This window comes from Schistocerca gregaria, chromosome 6, assembly GCF_023897955.1.
Source record: "Schistocerca gregaria isolate iqSchGreg1 chromosome 6, iqSchGreg1.2, whole genome shotgun sequence".
Taxonomy (NCBI): Eukaryota; Metazoa; Arthropoda; class Insecta; order Orthoptera; family Acrididae; genus Schistocerca; species Schistocerca gregaria.
Genome location: NC_064925.1, coordinates 141200235 through 141216276, shown reverse-complemented (window position 1 = coordinate 141216276; position 16042 = coordinate 141200235). Strand labels below are relative to the sequence as shown.

General features: G+C 46.7%; 1 protein-coding gene across 6 annotated transcripts in view; it reads left to right on the top strand.

Annotated features, from left to right (window-relative positions):
* Positions 1-16042, top strand: part of LOC126278426 (uncharacterized) — a 140424-nt gene that overhangs the window by 111872 nt on the left and 12510 nt on the right. For 5 of the 6 annotated variants that reach the window (XM_049978540.1, XM_049978536.1, XM_049978537.1 and 2 more), the window contains exon 9: positions 14171-14420. The exons of the other annotated variant lie outside the window; for it this stretch is intronic. In XM_049978540.1, coding sequence (XP_049834497.1) covers positions 14171-14420 — 250 coding nt within the window. The remainder of the gene's footprint in view (positions 1-14170; positions 14421-16042) is intronic. 6 annotated transcript variants of the gene reach the window in all.

Genomic DNA, 16042 nt, shown 5'->3' with positions numbered 1-16042 from the left:
CGTCCCGCCGGGCGAGCTGCACGGATCAGTAAACAGCCCTCGCGCCGGGCCGCGCCGCTGCCGCCAGGCTCTCAGCCACGTGTGTCACGCCGGCAAGCAAATGCAGTGATCAAATCATGCCCGCGGTGTGCTACTAAACATTCGCGTGAGAATTGCCCGTCACTCCAAGCTATTTGCTTTTATTGTAATAAAAAGGACACGTTCAGAGTGTTTGCCAGAAAAAGCTCAGATCGGAAGCTCAAAGCCGTTCCAGGCCCTTTGCTTCGCGCCGGAATCGGAATCGAACCAAGGATACTCAGGCTCGCGAATCTTCGCCCATGGAAATTCATGTAGTTCATTCCACTCCGCCCAGTGCCACTCTCTCTAACAGTGACTGTGTTCGTCCCAAAAATAGTGTGCGTCGACATCGCCGGAACCCCCGTCAAGTCGCAAGTGACTATGTACCAGTGTCAGTTCACGTTGCACGAGACAGTCGCTCTTGTCGTCAGCAGGACAATAAAATTTTTGTAGACTTGGACATTCACGGCAAAGTGATACCATTCCAGCTCGATACCGGAGCTGCAGTTTCACTGATCAATGAAGGCACTTAAAAACTGCTGGGCACACCTCCGTTGCGTGCCGTAATTGTTAAGTTACATAGCTATTCGGGTCAAAACATCCCTGTGTTAGGACAGTGCAGCCTTCTTGCAACATACAAAGGACAAACGAAACTTGTGTCGTCTTACGTCCTACGTTCTTCTTCTGCAGTGAACTTGTTTGGTTTCGATTTATTTCAGTTGTTTAACTTGTCTTTTGTAAATAAGGTCCTATCAGTGAACCAAACTGTGCCTTCAGACAGTGTGTCTCGTCTGTGTGAAGAATTTGCGGACATTTTTGCACCGGGCCTCGGTTGCGCTAAGAACTATAAAGCACATTTGCACTGAAAGTAAACGCGCAACCGAAATTTTTCAGAGCGCGCAATGTTCCCCACGCATTGCGTGATGAGGTCGCAAAAACATTACACAATTTGGAATCACAAGGTGTAATTGAACGTGTGCAGGTTTCTCTCTGGGCATCACCCTTAGTAATTTTGCCAAAACCTTCCGGCAAATTGAGACTTTGTGTGGCCTTCAAGGCAACAGTGAAACCAAAACTAGTGAATGCAACTTTTCCATTACCCCGCCCGGAAGATCTTTTGGACAAACTGTGCCCGGTTGACGAAGAATTCCAGCACGTTTTGGTGGTTAACATGCATCTTGGTTTGTATCGATTCAAACGACTGCCATTCGGGTGTGCATCCGCTCCTGCTTTGTTTCAGCAATATCTACAAACTGTTTGTGCGTCGGTCCCTACTGAAGCAAATTATCTGGACGATATTGTGATCTCCGGAAAGACGGAAGAAGAACATTTGGCCAATCTCCGAACATTATTTCAGGTCTTGCGACAAAATGGTCTTCACTTGCGGAAGGACAAATGCGTGTTTTTTGCTCGGGACTTGCCATACTTGGGACATGTACTCAATGCCCAAGGCATACATCCCAGTCCCACGCACCTTCGTCCCATACAAGACTTGTCTTCGCCGCAGAATTTGAAGCAGCTGCAGAGTGTGCTGGGAAAAATTAATTATTATCGCCGTTATATACCACACGCCTCTTCCATTTCAGCCCCGCTTCATCGCTTACGCCGTAAAGGTGTTCCGTTCGTCTGGACGACAGAATGCGACTGCGCCTTTCGCCAGTTCCAATCGGCGTTGCTTTCCAATACTTGCCTTACGCCATTCGATCCCCAGAAGCCCCTCTTGTTGGTGGAGGATGCATCGGATTTCGGGACCGGTGCTGTGCTTGCGCACAAAGATGGATGGCACGATCGCCCTATTGCCTTTGCGTCCAAATTGCTCTCGCCTGCCCAAAGAAATTATTCACAGATCCAGAAAGAAGCATTGTCTCTCGTATTTGGTGATACAAAGTTTCATGATTTCTTGTATGGTCGTCACTTTACCATAATCACAGACCACAAACCTTTGACATCGATTTTTCATCCGACCAAGGCTGTACCTCCATGTACAGCGCAGAAATTCATTCGCTGGTCTATTTTCCTCTCGCAATACCGCTACGATATCTTGTATCGATCCACTGCGAAGCACGGAAACGCCGATGCGTTGTCCCGCTTGCCTGTTGCTGAGGATAGGGCATTCGATTCCTCCGAACTTGCTTGCATGTTCATTGATGCGGAAACCGATGACGAGGTCCAATTGATTTTCGTCGTGTAGCTACAGCCACAGCTGCCGACCCTGTCCTTGCTCCCGTTCTGCGTTTTGTTGCTACGCAGTGGCCCTTATCAAAGTCACGGATCGGGGACCCGTTGGTTCGCCGATTTTTTGCTTACAAGGAGAGACTTTTTGAACGACGTGTTGTTTTGCTGTTGCGTTCTGATAATGATCAGTGTAGGGTCGTGGTACCACGTTCGTTACAGTTCTCTGTCTTACAGCTTCTCCACCAAGGACATTGGGGTATAGTGAGAACGAAACAACTTGCTCGTTAGCACTGTACTTGGTTCGGAATCGATGCTGCGATTGCGAATATGTGCTCTTCTTGCATGGTGTGTGCCGAACAGCAATCAGGACCACCGCGGAAATTCTTTGCATGGCCAAAAGCCACTTCCCCTTGGCAACGCTTACACATCGATTTTGCTGGTCCATTCTGGAATGCTCGATGGTTGGTTGTGATAGATTCATTCAGTAATTTTCCTTTTGTTGTCCGGATGTCTTCCAGGACGTCATCTGCCACCATCCAAGCGTTATCCGCTATCTTTTGCATTGAAGGTCTTCCACAGACTATTGTTCCCGACAATGGCCCACAATTCATGTCCGCAGAATTTCAGTCATTCTGCAAGACCAATGGCATTCAACATTTGACGTCCGCGCCGTCTTCGCCACTGTCAAACGGTGCCGCCGAACGATTGGTCAGGCCTTTCAAGTCACAGATGTTGAAATTAAAAGTCGCATTCTCGGGAGGACGCGTTATTGCTCTTTTTGTCCTCGTATCGCTCTCAGCCCCAAGAAGGTCGGTCGCCGGCTGAGTTGCTCCACGGTCGCCCTCATCGAACCTTGATGTCTTTCCTACATCCGCCGCATCAGGTTCCTATGCGGCGGCAGACACCTGCTTTTGCTCCAGGCGACTTTGTCTACTATCGCCACTACCGAGGTTCACAGCGTTGGCTCGAAGGGCGCATTCTTCGCTGCCTCGGCAGCGTTACGTATCTGGTTTTGGGGGCCTCTGGTGAGGTGCGTCGGCATCCCAATCAGCTGCGCCTCTGGGCCTCGCCCGGGATCTGCCGCTCGCCGTCTGCTTTCAGCGATGGTGCCGTCCGGTCAGCGCCCCGGGGACCCATCTACTGACTCGCCTCAGCCCCAGGTGTTACCGACGCTGCCTTCCATTTTGCCCCATGTCGACGCGCCGTCACCGCCGCCGTCGCCACCTGTTTTCCCGCCGGCGCCGCCCGCAGTAGACGCGTCGCTGCAACCGCCGGGCGCATCCCTGGGTCACGCGCCGCCAATCGCTTCCTGTGACCAGTTGTTCTCCGACATGGAACTCTTACCCGCTCCGGACCATATGTCGTCTTCGCCCGTCGGGTGCCCCGGCCCGATGGAGGTCGACCCTTCGGCCCCCCCTGTCTTTCTACGGGCGCATACACCGCATTTTGGCGTGCACCCTGGAGCAGGTTTTCAGGCGTTTCCTAGCTCCCTGCGGTCCGAATGGCAGGGTGCGGGTGGCACAGCCTCGCCTGTTGTTGGGTTCCCCACCTCGTCGCATACGTCAACATGCGGTCCTCCCCACGGCGGGCGGAAGCCTTATGCCACAACCGTACGCCGATTTGCGGGGGAGGAATGTTGTGTCACCGCCAGACACCACACTTGCTAGGTGGTAGTCTTTAAATCGGCCGCGGTCCGGTAGTATATGTCGGACCCGCGTGTCGCCACTATCAGTGATTGCAGACCGAGCGCCGCCACACGGCAGGTCTAGAGAGACTTCCTAGCACTCGCCCCAGTTGTGCAGCAGACTTTGCTAGCGATGGTTCACGGACTTTTACGCTCTCATTTGCCGAGACGATAGTTAGCATACCCTTCTGCTACGTTATTTGCTACGACCTAGAAAGGCGCCATTATCCGTACTATTGATATTGTGAATCATGTACCATAAAGAGCGACGTTCTCCATTAATGGATTAAAGTTAAGTATTCCACCAGCTACGTCCGTTTTTCTCAATTCTAATTGCCTTGTCATGTTCCAGACCTCACATCAGCCTGCGTGAGCTAAAACGCATGCATTTCGGCCTCCTTTAGTTATACGGGTTGGCTCTCCTGCCAACCACAACATATTGATCTCTAAGTTTTAACGACTAAATGTTTTGCTGTCATTCCGCACTGCAGACATCTACTTCAGTATTGTTGGTATGTGTTTTAATAGTAGATACACATTTAGTACGTTCTTTGAAATAATGGTATTCAGAGGAATCTTACAGCATGAGTGTACCAGAGAATATGAGAAAGACGATTGTACACAGCACTATTCCAGATTGTGTCTGACAGCTGCAGTGCACGCAGTGTCTTTACCATGTAATGAAACAGTCTCATTGCACTGCAGTTCCACTGAGCTAGTCTCAGCCTTGTTCAGAAAGATTTCGGCTTGCAGCCGGTCGTTGTAAACTTCATTCTACGGTATTTCGGCTGGACAACTACCAGCCATCTTCAGGTGAGCCGAACGAGGACTGACGAAGATTTTTTTTTGCCTTATTTTTATTTCCACACCTGTACATCAGGTAGGGTGGCAGCAGCATCTTACGCTGCTCTTCAGCCTCAGAGTTAACAATGAGAAAACATAAAGAAGACACATAAGATATTGAACTAATTGGTAGGCAAAAAAACAGTAGACACAGATTACAAAAAAACACGAAGCCGTTCACACTTGACGAGAAACACAAGAAAAACTGTCGGCACGGCGCACAAACACTGATGACGGCGAACACTAAACACAAAACGACGGCACACACACCAGAAACGGATGGCGATGATCTCCGGTGTACGAATGTCCACATAACGTGTGCGAGTATGGGGACATGCCAAGAGGGGAAGAAGGGGGAGGGAGAGAGCAAAGATGCCAATGGCAGAGGAGATGGGAGGAGGAATGGAGGTACGGGGGTAGGGGGAGGAGTGGGGAGAAAGGGAAGAGGGAGGGAAGGGGGAGAGAAGGGAGAGAGAAGGGAGAGAGGGTGCCCATAGGCACAAACACAGGAAGAGGGAGGGAGGATCAAAGTTGGTAGAAGGGGTAGATGGAGGGGAGGCGGGCACCATCAGGGAGGGGGAGCTGGCGAAAGCCACATTGGGAGAAGGTATGGAGACTGGAGAGATGGAGAACAGGTGGGACGTGGAAGTCTAGGCGCGGCAGCGGACGGTGGCTGGAGAGGATGGGTGAGACCAGTGGGTGAGGAGGATCGAGTTTACGGGGGGTGTAGAGGATCCGTATCTGTTCGAGGAAAGGAGGAGGTTGGGGAAGGGGATAAAGTCGAACAGGATCCGCGTGGGGGAGGGGAGACGGATGCGATAGGCGAGGTGAAGAGCATGGCGTTCTAGGATCTGAAGGGATTTGTAAAAGGTAGGGGGAGCGGAGATCCAGGCAGGGAAGGCGTTCTCCACTGTGTCTTATATAGTGCGCTGATGGTACTGCCGTGCAGTTGCGGAGACAGAAGAACCACACCACCCAACGACAGCGCCCTCGCTGGTGGAACTGCAAGACTCAGCTACCGTCAGTATTGTCGCTGGCCGCAGCTATCGAAGTCTTCTGGCGTCTTTGCTTCGAGCAATTTGCTGTCGCTGGGCAGTGTGGTCCTTCTGTCTCCGCGACTGCAATGCATGTGCTGCAGTAATATCAGCGCACGATACAGGGTGTTACAAAAAGGTATGACCAAACTTTCAGGAAACATTCCTCACACACAAAGAAAGAAAATATGTTATGTGGACATGTGTCCAGAAACGCTTACTTTCCATGTTAGAGCTCATTTTATTACTTCTCTTCAAATCACATTAATCGTGGAATGGAAACACACAGCAACAGAACGTACCAGAGTGACTTCAAACACTTTGTTACAGGAAATATTCAAAATATTCTCCGTTAGCGAGGATACATGCATCCACCCTGCGTCGCATGGAATCCCTGATGCGCTGATGCAGCCCTGGAGAATGGCGTATTGCATCACAGCCGTCCATAATACGAGCAGGAAGAGTCTCTGCATTGGGTACCGGGGTTGCGTAGACAAGAGCTTTCAAATGCCCCCATAAATGAAACTCAAGAGGGGTTGAGGTCAGGAGAACGTGGAGGCCATGCAATTGGTCCGCCTCTACCAATCCATCGCTCACCGAATCTGTTGTTGAGAAGCGTACGAATACTTCGACTGAAATGTGCAGGAGCTCCATCGTGCATGAACCACATGTTGGGTTGTACTTGTAAAGGCACATGTTCTAGCAGCACAGGTAGAGTATCCCGTATGAAATCATGATAACATGCTCCATTGACCGTAGGTGGACGAATCTAAAATGAGCTCTAACATGGAAATTAAGCGTTTCCGGACACATGTCCACATAACATCTTTTCTTTATTTGTGTGTGAGGAATGTTTCCTGAAAGTTTGGCCGTACCTTTTTGTAATACCCTGTATAAGACGGAGTGTCAGTCCTCGTTCGGCTCACATGAAGATCGCTGGCAGTTGTCCAGCCGAAATATCGTGCAATGAAGTTTAAAATGACCGGCTGCAAGCCCGAAATCTTTTCGAACAGTTGATTCGATGGGAAAATATCAAATTTTACAAGTCTCAGCCTTGTCAGTCGAAATTTTCTTTCTAAATAAGGCATGCTATCCCAGCTGTATACACATAACATTTTAATATCCACTGCTGTATGTCCAGATACTTTTGATCAGGTAACGTATGCAGACTAAACATCACAAAATCGCACGTAAGTTAACATTGTGTTGTTAGTTGGTTTTTATGTATTGTCTCCCAGTATTAGTATCTGTTTAAGACTGCTGACTTGGGCTGGCGGTCTGGTTTCTAGAACAAAGACACATCTGTTCCCGGTGACGCTGCCAGTGAACAGATGCATGTACTGTTGGCAACTCTGGCAGGTGTGGCAGCGAAGGTGGTGGCACCAATGGTGGCTGATTGATTCTGTTGCAAATGGCTGCTATGTGGTAGGTGCAGAAGTCATCAGCCAGAACGATCCAAACGCAATGTGATCTGGACAGTGGGAGAGGTCTTCCTAAATCTACTTACTTGAAATAAAGTGCATAATTATTTTTCCAATCTTGACCCCAGTAAATTAGTGTCATTTTGTGATTTCCTGTCTCATGCACACTCACACACACACACACACACACACACACACACACACACACACACACACACACAGGGTGTGGGTGGGTAGGTTAATGCCTATGTACAAATGTCTTCACAGGGGATTCCCGCCGTTATTTACAAGTTGGCAGTACTATAACGGTGTTATACTCGTCTCAGGCCACCTGATAGTGGTGTCATCATTTCTAATACACTAGTAATCCAAGGAAGTGTTCCTTATAGTGAAATGTAAATTTGGTATGTAGGATGCGTGTATTTGTTGCACTGTGCTAATTATTTAACGTGGGGTATTTATGAATTTTGTAATATACATAAGGTGGTAATTGTATCACGAGAGATATCATTGTATTTGTTGTAATGTATTATCTGATGAACATTTAAAGTCTCATGTTTACATTTGACTTAGTATGACGACGCTAAAATATGGGAGAACATCAGTAAAATAGCTACTAATTGCCCCGAAACTGTAAATCGAATCATACGTTAGCGTGCCTGCGGAAAACTGCATTGGGCAGGATAGTCTATTGCAAATTGCTAAAACGAAATTGCGATTACCAACTGGATTTGATGTTGCTGCTGCAGACGCTTCATAATGTTAATCAAACGACCTATGGAGTATGCGTTCGAATAGTCTCATGACTACTCTACCCAGAAGTATGATGGTGCTGCCAGATCGCGTGATTATGGTCGGACTACAGGATTGGGGAGGAGGCGACAATTTTTGATGATAAATTATGGTCACATCATAGTTATGCATCACAAATTAGATTATGTTAAAGCATCTCTCGTCCACATAAGGAGAATAATGTCTCCATTGTTGCCGTTCTCTCACAGGTGCCCAACTACTTGCTTAGCAGAGCAATCTGAAGCAGACGTGTAATATTTTATGTCTTATGCTTCAGTTTACAAGATACAGAATTAAACGGAGCGTAATCAAGTAATTGTCTAGCACATGATTTAGTCAGTTGGCGAGTAGTTGTGCGAAACTGAAAAAAGCAGCAGAAGATAACACTAAGCAGGAACTTGCTGCTAAGTAAGCCAGATGGAGAGAAACATCGGATTACTCAGCATACTCCTAAACGATACGTGTCTTAAATATGTTAGTAGATGGCGCTTTATACACCGTTGGGCCAAAACGTCGTGGCCACTGCTCACTGCGAGACTGAATTTCCCCTGATGGCGTCACAGGTCTGAGTGATTGACAAGGTGTTGGACGTCAACACCTCATCACAGAACATGGGGCTCTGTGGCTTTGCAAACTTTGTAAAGCAGAATAGGTAGCGATGTGTGTCATATATGACGACAAAATACATGCACAACTGTTTCGGAGCACACTGTTGAACATGGGATTCCCATTTTGAATCAATGACATCTTCAATTACGACTACTGAGAGCACAGGATCATCGATATAGGATCGTGGATCAATGACATCGTTTCGCCTGGTCGAATGAATTGCGTTTTTTGTTACACCAAGTAGAGCCCAGATACGGCGCCATCCAGGAGAACAGCTGCTCGAAACCTCGACTGTGCCACAGACACAGGTCACTGGGAGCAGTATTATGCCTTGCTTGACATTTACCTGACCTTCTGTGCGATGTATGGAAGTAATCTAATGCACAGTGGCAGGTAAGGACGACGTGAATTTTATTGTAGCTGCGCTGGGTAGTGGTGCGGCCTGCGTTGCCTTGCCACGGTTCGCGCGACTCCCCTTCCCCCCCCCCCCCCCCCCCCGCCCTCCCGCCCCCCTCGGAGGTTCGAGTCCACCCTCGGGCATGGGTGTGTGTGTTGTCCTAAGCTTAAGTTAGTTTAAGTTAGATTAAATAGTGTGTAAGCCTAGGGACCGATGAACTCAGCAGTTTGGTCCAATAGGAACTTCCTACAAATTTCCAAAAATATTATTGTAGATAATCTGCATCCTTTCATGTTAGGTGGTTTCACTAAAGGCGATGGCATCTTCCATTAGGATAACCGACCGAGCCACACGTCCAGAATCGTGCTACGGTGTTTTGACTAAGATGATAGTTAACTCACGTTGATGTCTCGATCACCAACTTCATCTGATCTGAAACTGATGTAATACATCTGAGACACTTATTGAGCACTAACTCCGTGCTCGCAAAGCTCCGCAATTGCGTCACTTGTGTGATAACATCTGGTGTCACATACCTGTGGAAGCCTGTCTGCCGGCAGCGGTGGTCTCGCGGTTCTAGGCGCGCAGTCCGGAACCGTGCGACTGCTACGGTCGCAGGTTCGAATCCTGTCTCGGGCATGGATGTGTGTGATGTCCTTAGGTTAGTTAGGTTTAAGTAGTTCTAAGTTCTAGGGGACTAATGACCACAGCAGTTGAGTCCCATAGTGCTCAGAGCCATTTGAACCATTTGAAGCCTATCTAGGACTTGCCGATTCCATGCCATGCAGAACTGCTGCATATTGCATTCCGCAACTGAGTCAAGTTGCTATTTAGCAGGTAGCGATAATTGTTTGGTTCACCAGTGTAATGAACATGGGCTGTTCGTTTATTAACGTCCGACACAGTGCGAAATCGGAACCGAGGTGAAAATCGTTTTGCAAAAATGTATTGGGCAGTGTCTCTAATTATATGTCCATCGACAGCGTCATGTCGCTCTTTTCACTTATGAACGTATGGTGAGCACACAAAAGTGCCTAGAATATAGTGTCTCTAGCCAAGTGGGAGTGCCTGCTGAGAGACTTCACCTGATTTCAAGCTGTCCACATAACGCAACTGCCAGCATTTCCTTCTTCAGAACAATCCTCGGCCACACACTGCAGGGGCAATAACGACACTCCGTAGTGGCAATAAGTTGATATGGAGGTACGATAAATGTCTAAGTCGGAACAGCGGCGACTATGTAGAGACACAGTCTAACACACATAGTCAGAAACCGTTGTTCGTTTTTGTCGTACAATGTGACAGCAGCGCTCAAAGCCGACAGAAAGTCACATTTATGAACACTATATCGGATGACTAAGAATACTATTGTTTACATTGATTGTAACACAGTTTTTACAAAATGGAGAGTACTTAGTGCCGTGAAAACCGGCACTAACTAGAAACTGACATAACATTTGTCTTTGTTCAGTTTCCTAAGAAATTGGACAGCATCAGTACGATTCTCTTGTAACCCACCGATATTTACTGAATAATGTCAATTTCTTTTAAGAATAAAAATTTCTAGTCGCCAGCACAAGACCTGATCTTTTGCAGAAAGACGTGGATCTACTCAGAAAACACGATGCTTTTTCACCAAACTACAGTCATATCAGTGAATGTGGAACGCAGGAAACTTGGGCTGTAGCTGATGAGAAAACCTCACACACGTAATAGGAAAACGTCAAAAAAAAAAAAATGAAAAAAAAGGGAACCGTTTGCCACCACCGAACACACCGATTCCGCTATTGTTGTTACATTTGAGACAGAAACGGCAACAATCTTCAACACATTTGGTTTTGAAGCGAAAGTAAGTATATTTACATAGATTTTTGTGTGGTCGTGAAAAGTGTTGCGAGTCAATACACTATACACAAAATTTTTATGCGTCAAGGAAAGTGTCGATCAGATAAGCACAGACAACCACGGAATTATGTGCTTTACCTGCATGAAATATGAGTTTATATTGTTTTATTTTTAGCAGAGTATGCTGCAATTATACACGCACTGAGAAGTATACCTTCACGAATAAGATGTACCTGATGTTACTGCATAGTGAGACTCGGTTGTTTTCAAATTTAATTCACGGTCATTCGTGTCTCCTGATAACTTCCTAACACAATGAACCCAACATGTAATAATTATTTCGTTAATTATGCAGAAAAATAATTCAGAACCAGCGTTAGCCATACGGCAAGCTTTCCGCCGCTAGGGGCGCTAGTGTCGTTCCATATGTTAGACGATAACTCTTCCACAGCAGTGAATGTCGCAAATGTACAAGCATACACTGAGGTGACAAAAAGTTGTGGGATACCACCTAATATCCTGTTGGACCACCTTTCGCCCGGCATAATGCAGCAACTCGACGTAGCATGGACTCAACAAGTCGTTGAAAGTGCCCGTCGAAAAATTGAACCATGTGTCTCTATGCCGCCCTTTACTGCGATATTGTTCCCGGTAAAGGATTCTGTGCACGAATTGATCTCCCCATTATGTCTCATAAATGTTCAGTGGAATTCATGTCGGGCCATGTGGATGTCCAAATGACTCGCTAAAACAGTCCAGAAAGTTCTTCAAACGAATCGTGAACAATTGTGGCACGGTGACATCGTTTTTTACGAACATGAAGTCTACTGATGAATGCAAATGGTCTCCAAACAGCTGAAGATCACCAAAACAATGATCGGTTCAGTTGGATAAGAGGACTCAAATGGTTCGAATGGTTCTGAGCACAATGCGACTTAACGTCTGAGGTCATCAGTCGCCTAGAACTTAGAACTAATGAAACCTAACTAACCTAAGGACATCACACACATCCATGCCCGAGGCAGGATTCGAACCCGCGACCGTAGCGGTCGCTCGGTTACAGACTGTAGCGCCTAGAACCGCACGGCCACGCCGACCGGCAAGAGGACTCAGTCCATTCCGTATAAACACAGCCGACACCATTATGGAGCCAGCACCAGCTTGCACAGTGCCGTGTTGAAAAACTGCTGGATCCATTGCTTCGTGGGATTTGCGCCAACCTCGAACCCAAGCGTCACCTCTTACAAACCGAAATCTGGACTCAGTGACGAGGCCACAGCTTTCCAGCCGTCCAAGATCCAATCGATATGGTCACGAGTCCACGAGAGGCGCTGCTGGCGATGTGGAGCTATTAGCTTCGGCCGCCTGCTGCCATAGCCTACACTAAATTTGGCTGCACTATTGAAACGGATACATTCGTCGTACGTTCCACATTGATTTCTGCGGTTATCTAATCGAAAGTTGCTTCTCTGTCAGCACTGACAACACTACGCAAACGCTGCTGCTCTCGGGCGTTAAATGAAGGCCGTCGGACACTGAAATCTGGTATTCTCAGTACACTCTTGAGACTCTGGATCCCCAAATACTGAATTACGAAGCGGAATGTACCATGCGTTTAGCTCCAACAACCATCCCGCGTTCAAACTCTGTTAATTCCCATCCTGCGACCATAATTACTTCGGACACCTTTTCACAGGTACCAGCTGGTTTCAAATGACAGCTGCGCCAACGCACTATTATTTTATATCTTGACACGCGATACTACCGCATTCTGTATATTTTCATATCGCTGTCCCATGACTTTTGCCACCTCAGTGTATGATAGACTGTGATGGAGAAATAGCTAGAATGTGTAGCTAACTGTTTCAAAAAAAAATTTCGACTTTCACTGTGGTTTCTCTTCGATGACTGATCGAACTTTAATAACAATCAGCCCTCTCACCTGATTGTTGTTTTTGTGGTTCTCGGTCCAGAGACTGGTTTGATGCAGCTCTCCATGCTACTCTATCCTGTGCAAGCTTTTTCATCTCCCAGTACTTACAGCAACCTACATCCTTCTGAATCTGCTTATTGTATTCATCTCTTGGTCTCCCTCTACGATTTTCACCCTTCACGCTCTTCTCCAATACTAAATTGGTGATCCCTCGTTGCCTCAGAACATGTCCTACCAACCGATCCCTTCTTGTAGTCAAGTAGTACCACAAACTTCTCTTCTCCCCAATCCTATTCAATACCTCCTCATTAGTTATATGATCTACCCATCTAATCTTCAGCATTCTTCTGTAACACCACATTTCGAAAGCTTCTATTCTTGTCTAAACTACTTATCGTCCACGTTTCACTTCCATACATGGCTACACTCCATACAAATACTTTCACATACGACTTCCTGACACTTAAATCTATACTCGATGTTAACAAATTCCTCTTCTTCAGAAACGCTTTCCTTGCCATTGCCGCCGGCCGCGGTGGCCGTGCGGTTCTAGGCGCTCCAGTCCGGGGCCGCGCTGCCTCGGGCATGGGTGTGTGTGATGTCCTTAGGTTAGTTAGGTTTAAGTAGTTCTAAGTTCTAGGGGACTAATGACCACATCATTTGAGTCCCATAGTGTTCAGAGCCATTTTGCCATTGCCAGTCTACATTTTATATCCTCTCTGCTTCGACCATCATCAGTTATTTTTCTCCCCAAATAGCAAAACTCATTTATTACTTTAAGCGTCTCATTTCCTAATCTAATGCAGTCTGGAACCTTGCGGCTGCTACGGTCGCAGGTTCGAATCCTGCCTCGGGCATGAATGTGTGTGATGTCCTTAGGTTAGTTAGGTTTAAGTAGGTTTAAGTTCTATGGGACAGCAGTTCAGTCCCATAGTGCTCAGAGCCATTTTTGAGCCATCCTAATCTAATTCCCGCAGCATCACCCGATTTAATTCGACTACATTCCATTATCCACGTTTTGCTTTTGTTGATGTTCATCTCATATCCCCCTTTCAAGGCACTGTCCATTCCGTTCAGCTGCTGTTCCAGAATTACAATGTCATCGGCAAACCTCAAGGTTTTTATTTCTTCTCCATGGATTTTAATTCCTACTCCGACTTTTTGTTTCCTTTACTGCTTGCTCAATATTCAGATTGAATAACATCTAGGATAGGCTACAACCCTGTCTCACTCCCTTCCCAACCACTGCTTCCCTTTCATAGCCCTCACCTGATTATTCACTCTAAAAAAATGTCCATCTTGCTAGCACACAGTACACCACTATCCTGGAAGTATTGGCTAAAGTAGCTACAGGAAGTACAGCTGAGGGATTTGGTGCAGGAAGCTTCGGGAACCGAGCCAGCGGATCATAATGCTGGCCCAGCCTCGGAAGGCGCCGCAGCCGCTGGAGGAGACATCGGAGGCGAAGAAGAAGAAGATGTCCGAGAGCGGCTCCGAGGTGCCGTCGCTACAGGACAAGTCGGTGACGCCGGAAGAGCGCGTCAAGATACGGCAGTCCAAGGCGGAGGCGGCACATTTCGGCCGCGCCACAGAGCGGGCCAAGCTGGCTTCGCGCTGGAGGCACGCCAAGGTAGGCAGCCTCAGTTCAAAGGCTTACAGTGACGTTAGCCGCATTAGGGCATTGAAATCAACAATGGTAACAGTGCAATGTAACCTTCCAGTACTGGTGGTGGTAAAAGTCTACCTGAGTAGGTAGGTTACCGTCGCTTTGACATGTCCTTCCGCCCCTGCAAGCTACCGTCTGTAGTAAATGGTTTCTTGCTGTGCTGGTACTGCGAACGCCTGAAAGCAAGGGGAAACTACGGCCGTAATTTTTCCCGAGGGCATGCAGCTTTACTGTATGATTAAATGATGATGGCGTCCTCGTGGGTAAAATATTCCGGAGGTAAAATAGTCCCCCATTCGGACTCCGGGCGGGGACTACTCAAGAGGATGTCGTTATCAGGAGAAAGGAAACTGGCGTTCTACGGATTGGAGCTTGGAATGTCAGATCCCTTAATCGGGCAGGTAGGTCAGAAAATTTAAAAAGGGAAATGAATAGGTTAAAATTAGATATAGTGGGAATTAGTGAAGTTCGGTGGCAGGAGGAACAAGACTTCTGGTCAGGTGACTACAGGGTTATAAACACACAATCAAATAGGGGTAATGCAGGAGTAGGTTTAATAATGAATAGGAAAATACGATTGCGGGTAAGCTACTACAAACAGCATAGTGAACACATTATTGTGACCAAGATAGATACGAAGCCCACACCTACTACAGTGGTACAAGTTTATATGCCAACTACCTCTGCAGATGACGAAGAAATTGAAGAAATGTATGATCAGATAAAAGAAATTATTCAGATAGTGAAGGGAGATGAAAATTTAATAGTCATGGGTGACAGGAATTCGAGATTAGAAAAAGGAAGAGAAGTAAACATAGTAGGTGAACATGGATTGGGGATAAGAAATGAAAGAGGAAGCCGTCTGGCAGAATTTTGCACAGAGCATAAATTAATCATAGCTAACACTTGGTTCAAGAGTAATGAAAGAAGGTTGTATACATGGAAGAACCCTGGAGATACTGAAAGGTATCAATTAGATTATATAATGGTAAGACAGAGATTTAGGAACCTGGTTTTAAATTGTAAGACATTTCCAGGGGCAGATGTGGACTCTGACCACAATCTATTGGTTATGACCTGTAGATTAAAACTGAAGAAACTGCAAATAGATGGAAATTTAAGGAGATGGGACATGGATAAACTAAAAGAGCTGGAGGTTGTACAGAGTTTCAGGGAGAGCATAAGGGAGCAATTGAGAGGAATGGGGAAAGAAATACAGTAGAAGAAGAATGCGTAGCTTTGAGGGATGAAGTAGTGAAGGCAGCAGAGGATAAAGTAGGTAAAAAGACAAGGTCTTGTAGAAATCCTTGGGTAACAGAAGAAATATTGAATTTAATTGATGAAAGGAGAAAATATAAAAATGCAGTGAATGAAATAGGCAAAAAGGAATACAAACGTCTCAAAAATGAGATCGACAGGAAGTGCAAAATGGCTAAGCAGGGATGGCTAGAGGACAAATGTAAGGATGTAGAGGCTTATCTCACTAGGGGTAAGGTAGATACTGCCTACAGGAAAATTAAAGAGACCCTTGGAGATAAGAGAACCACTTGTATGAACATCAAGAGCTGAGATGGAAACCCAGTTCT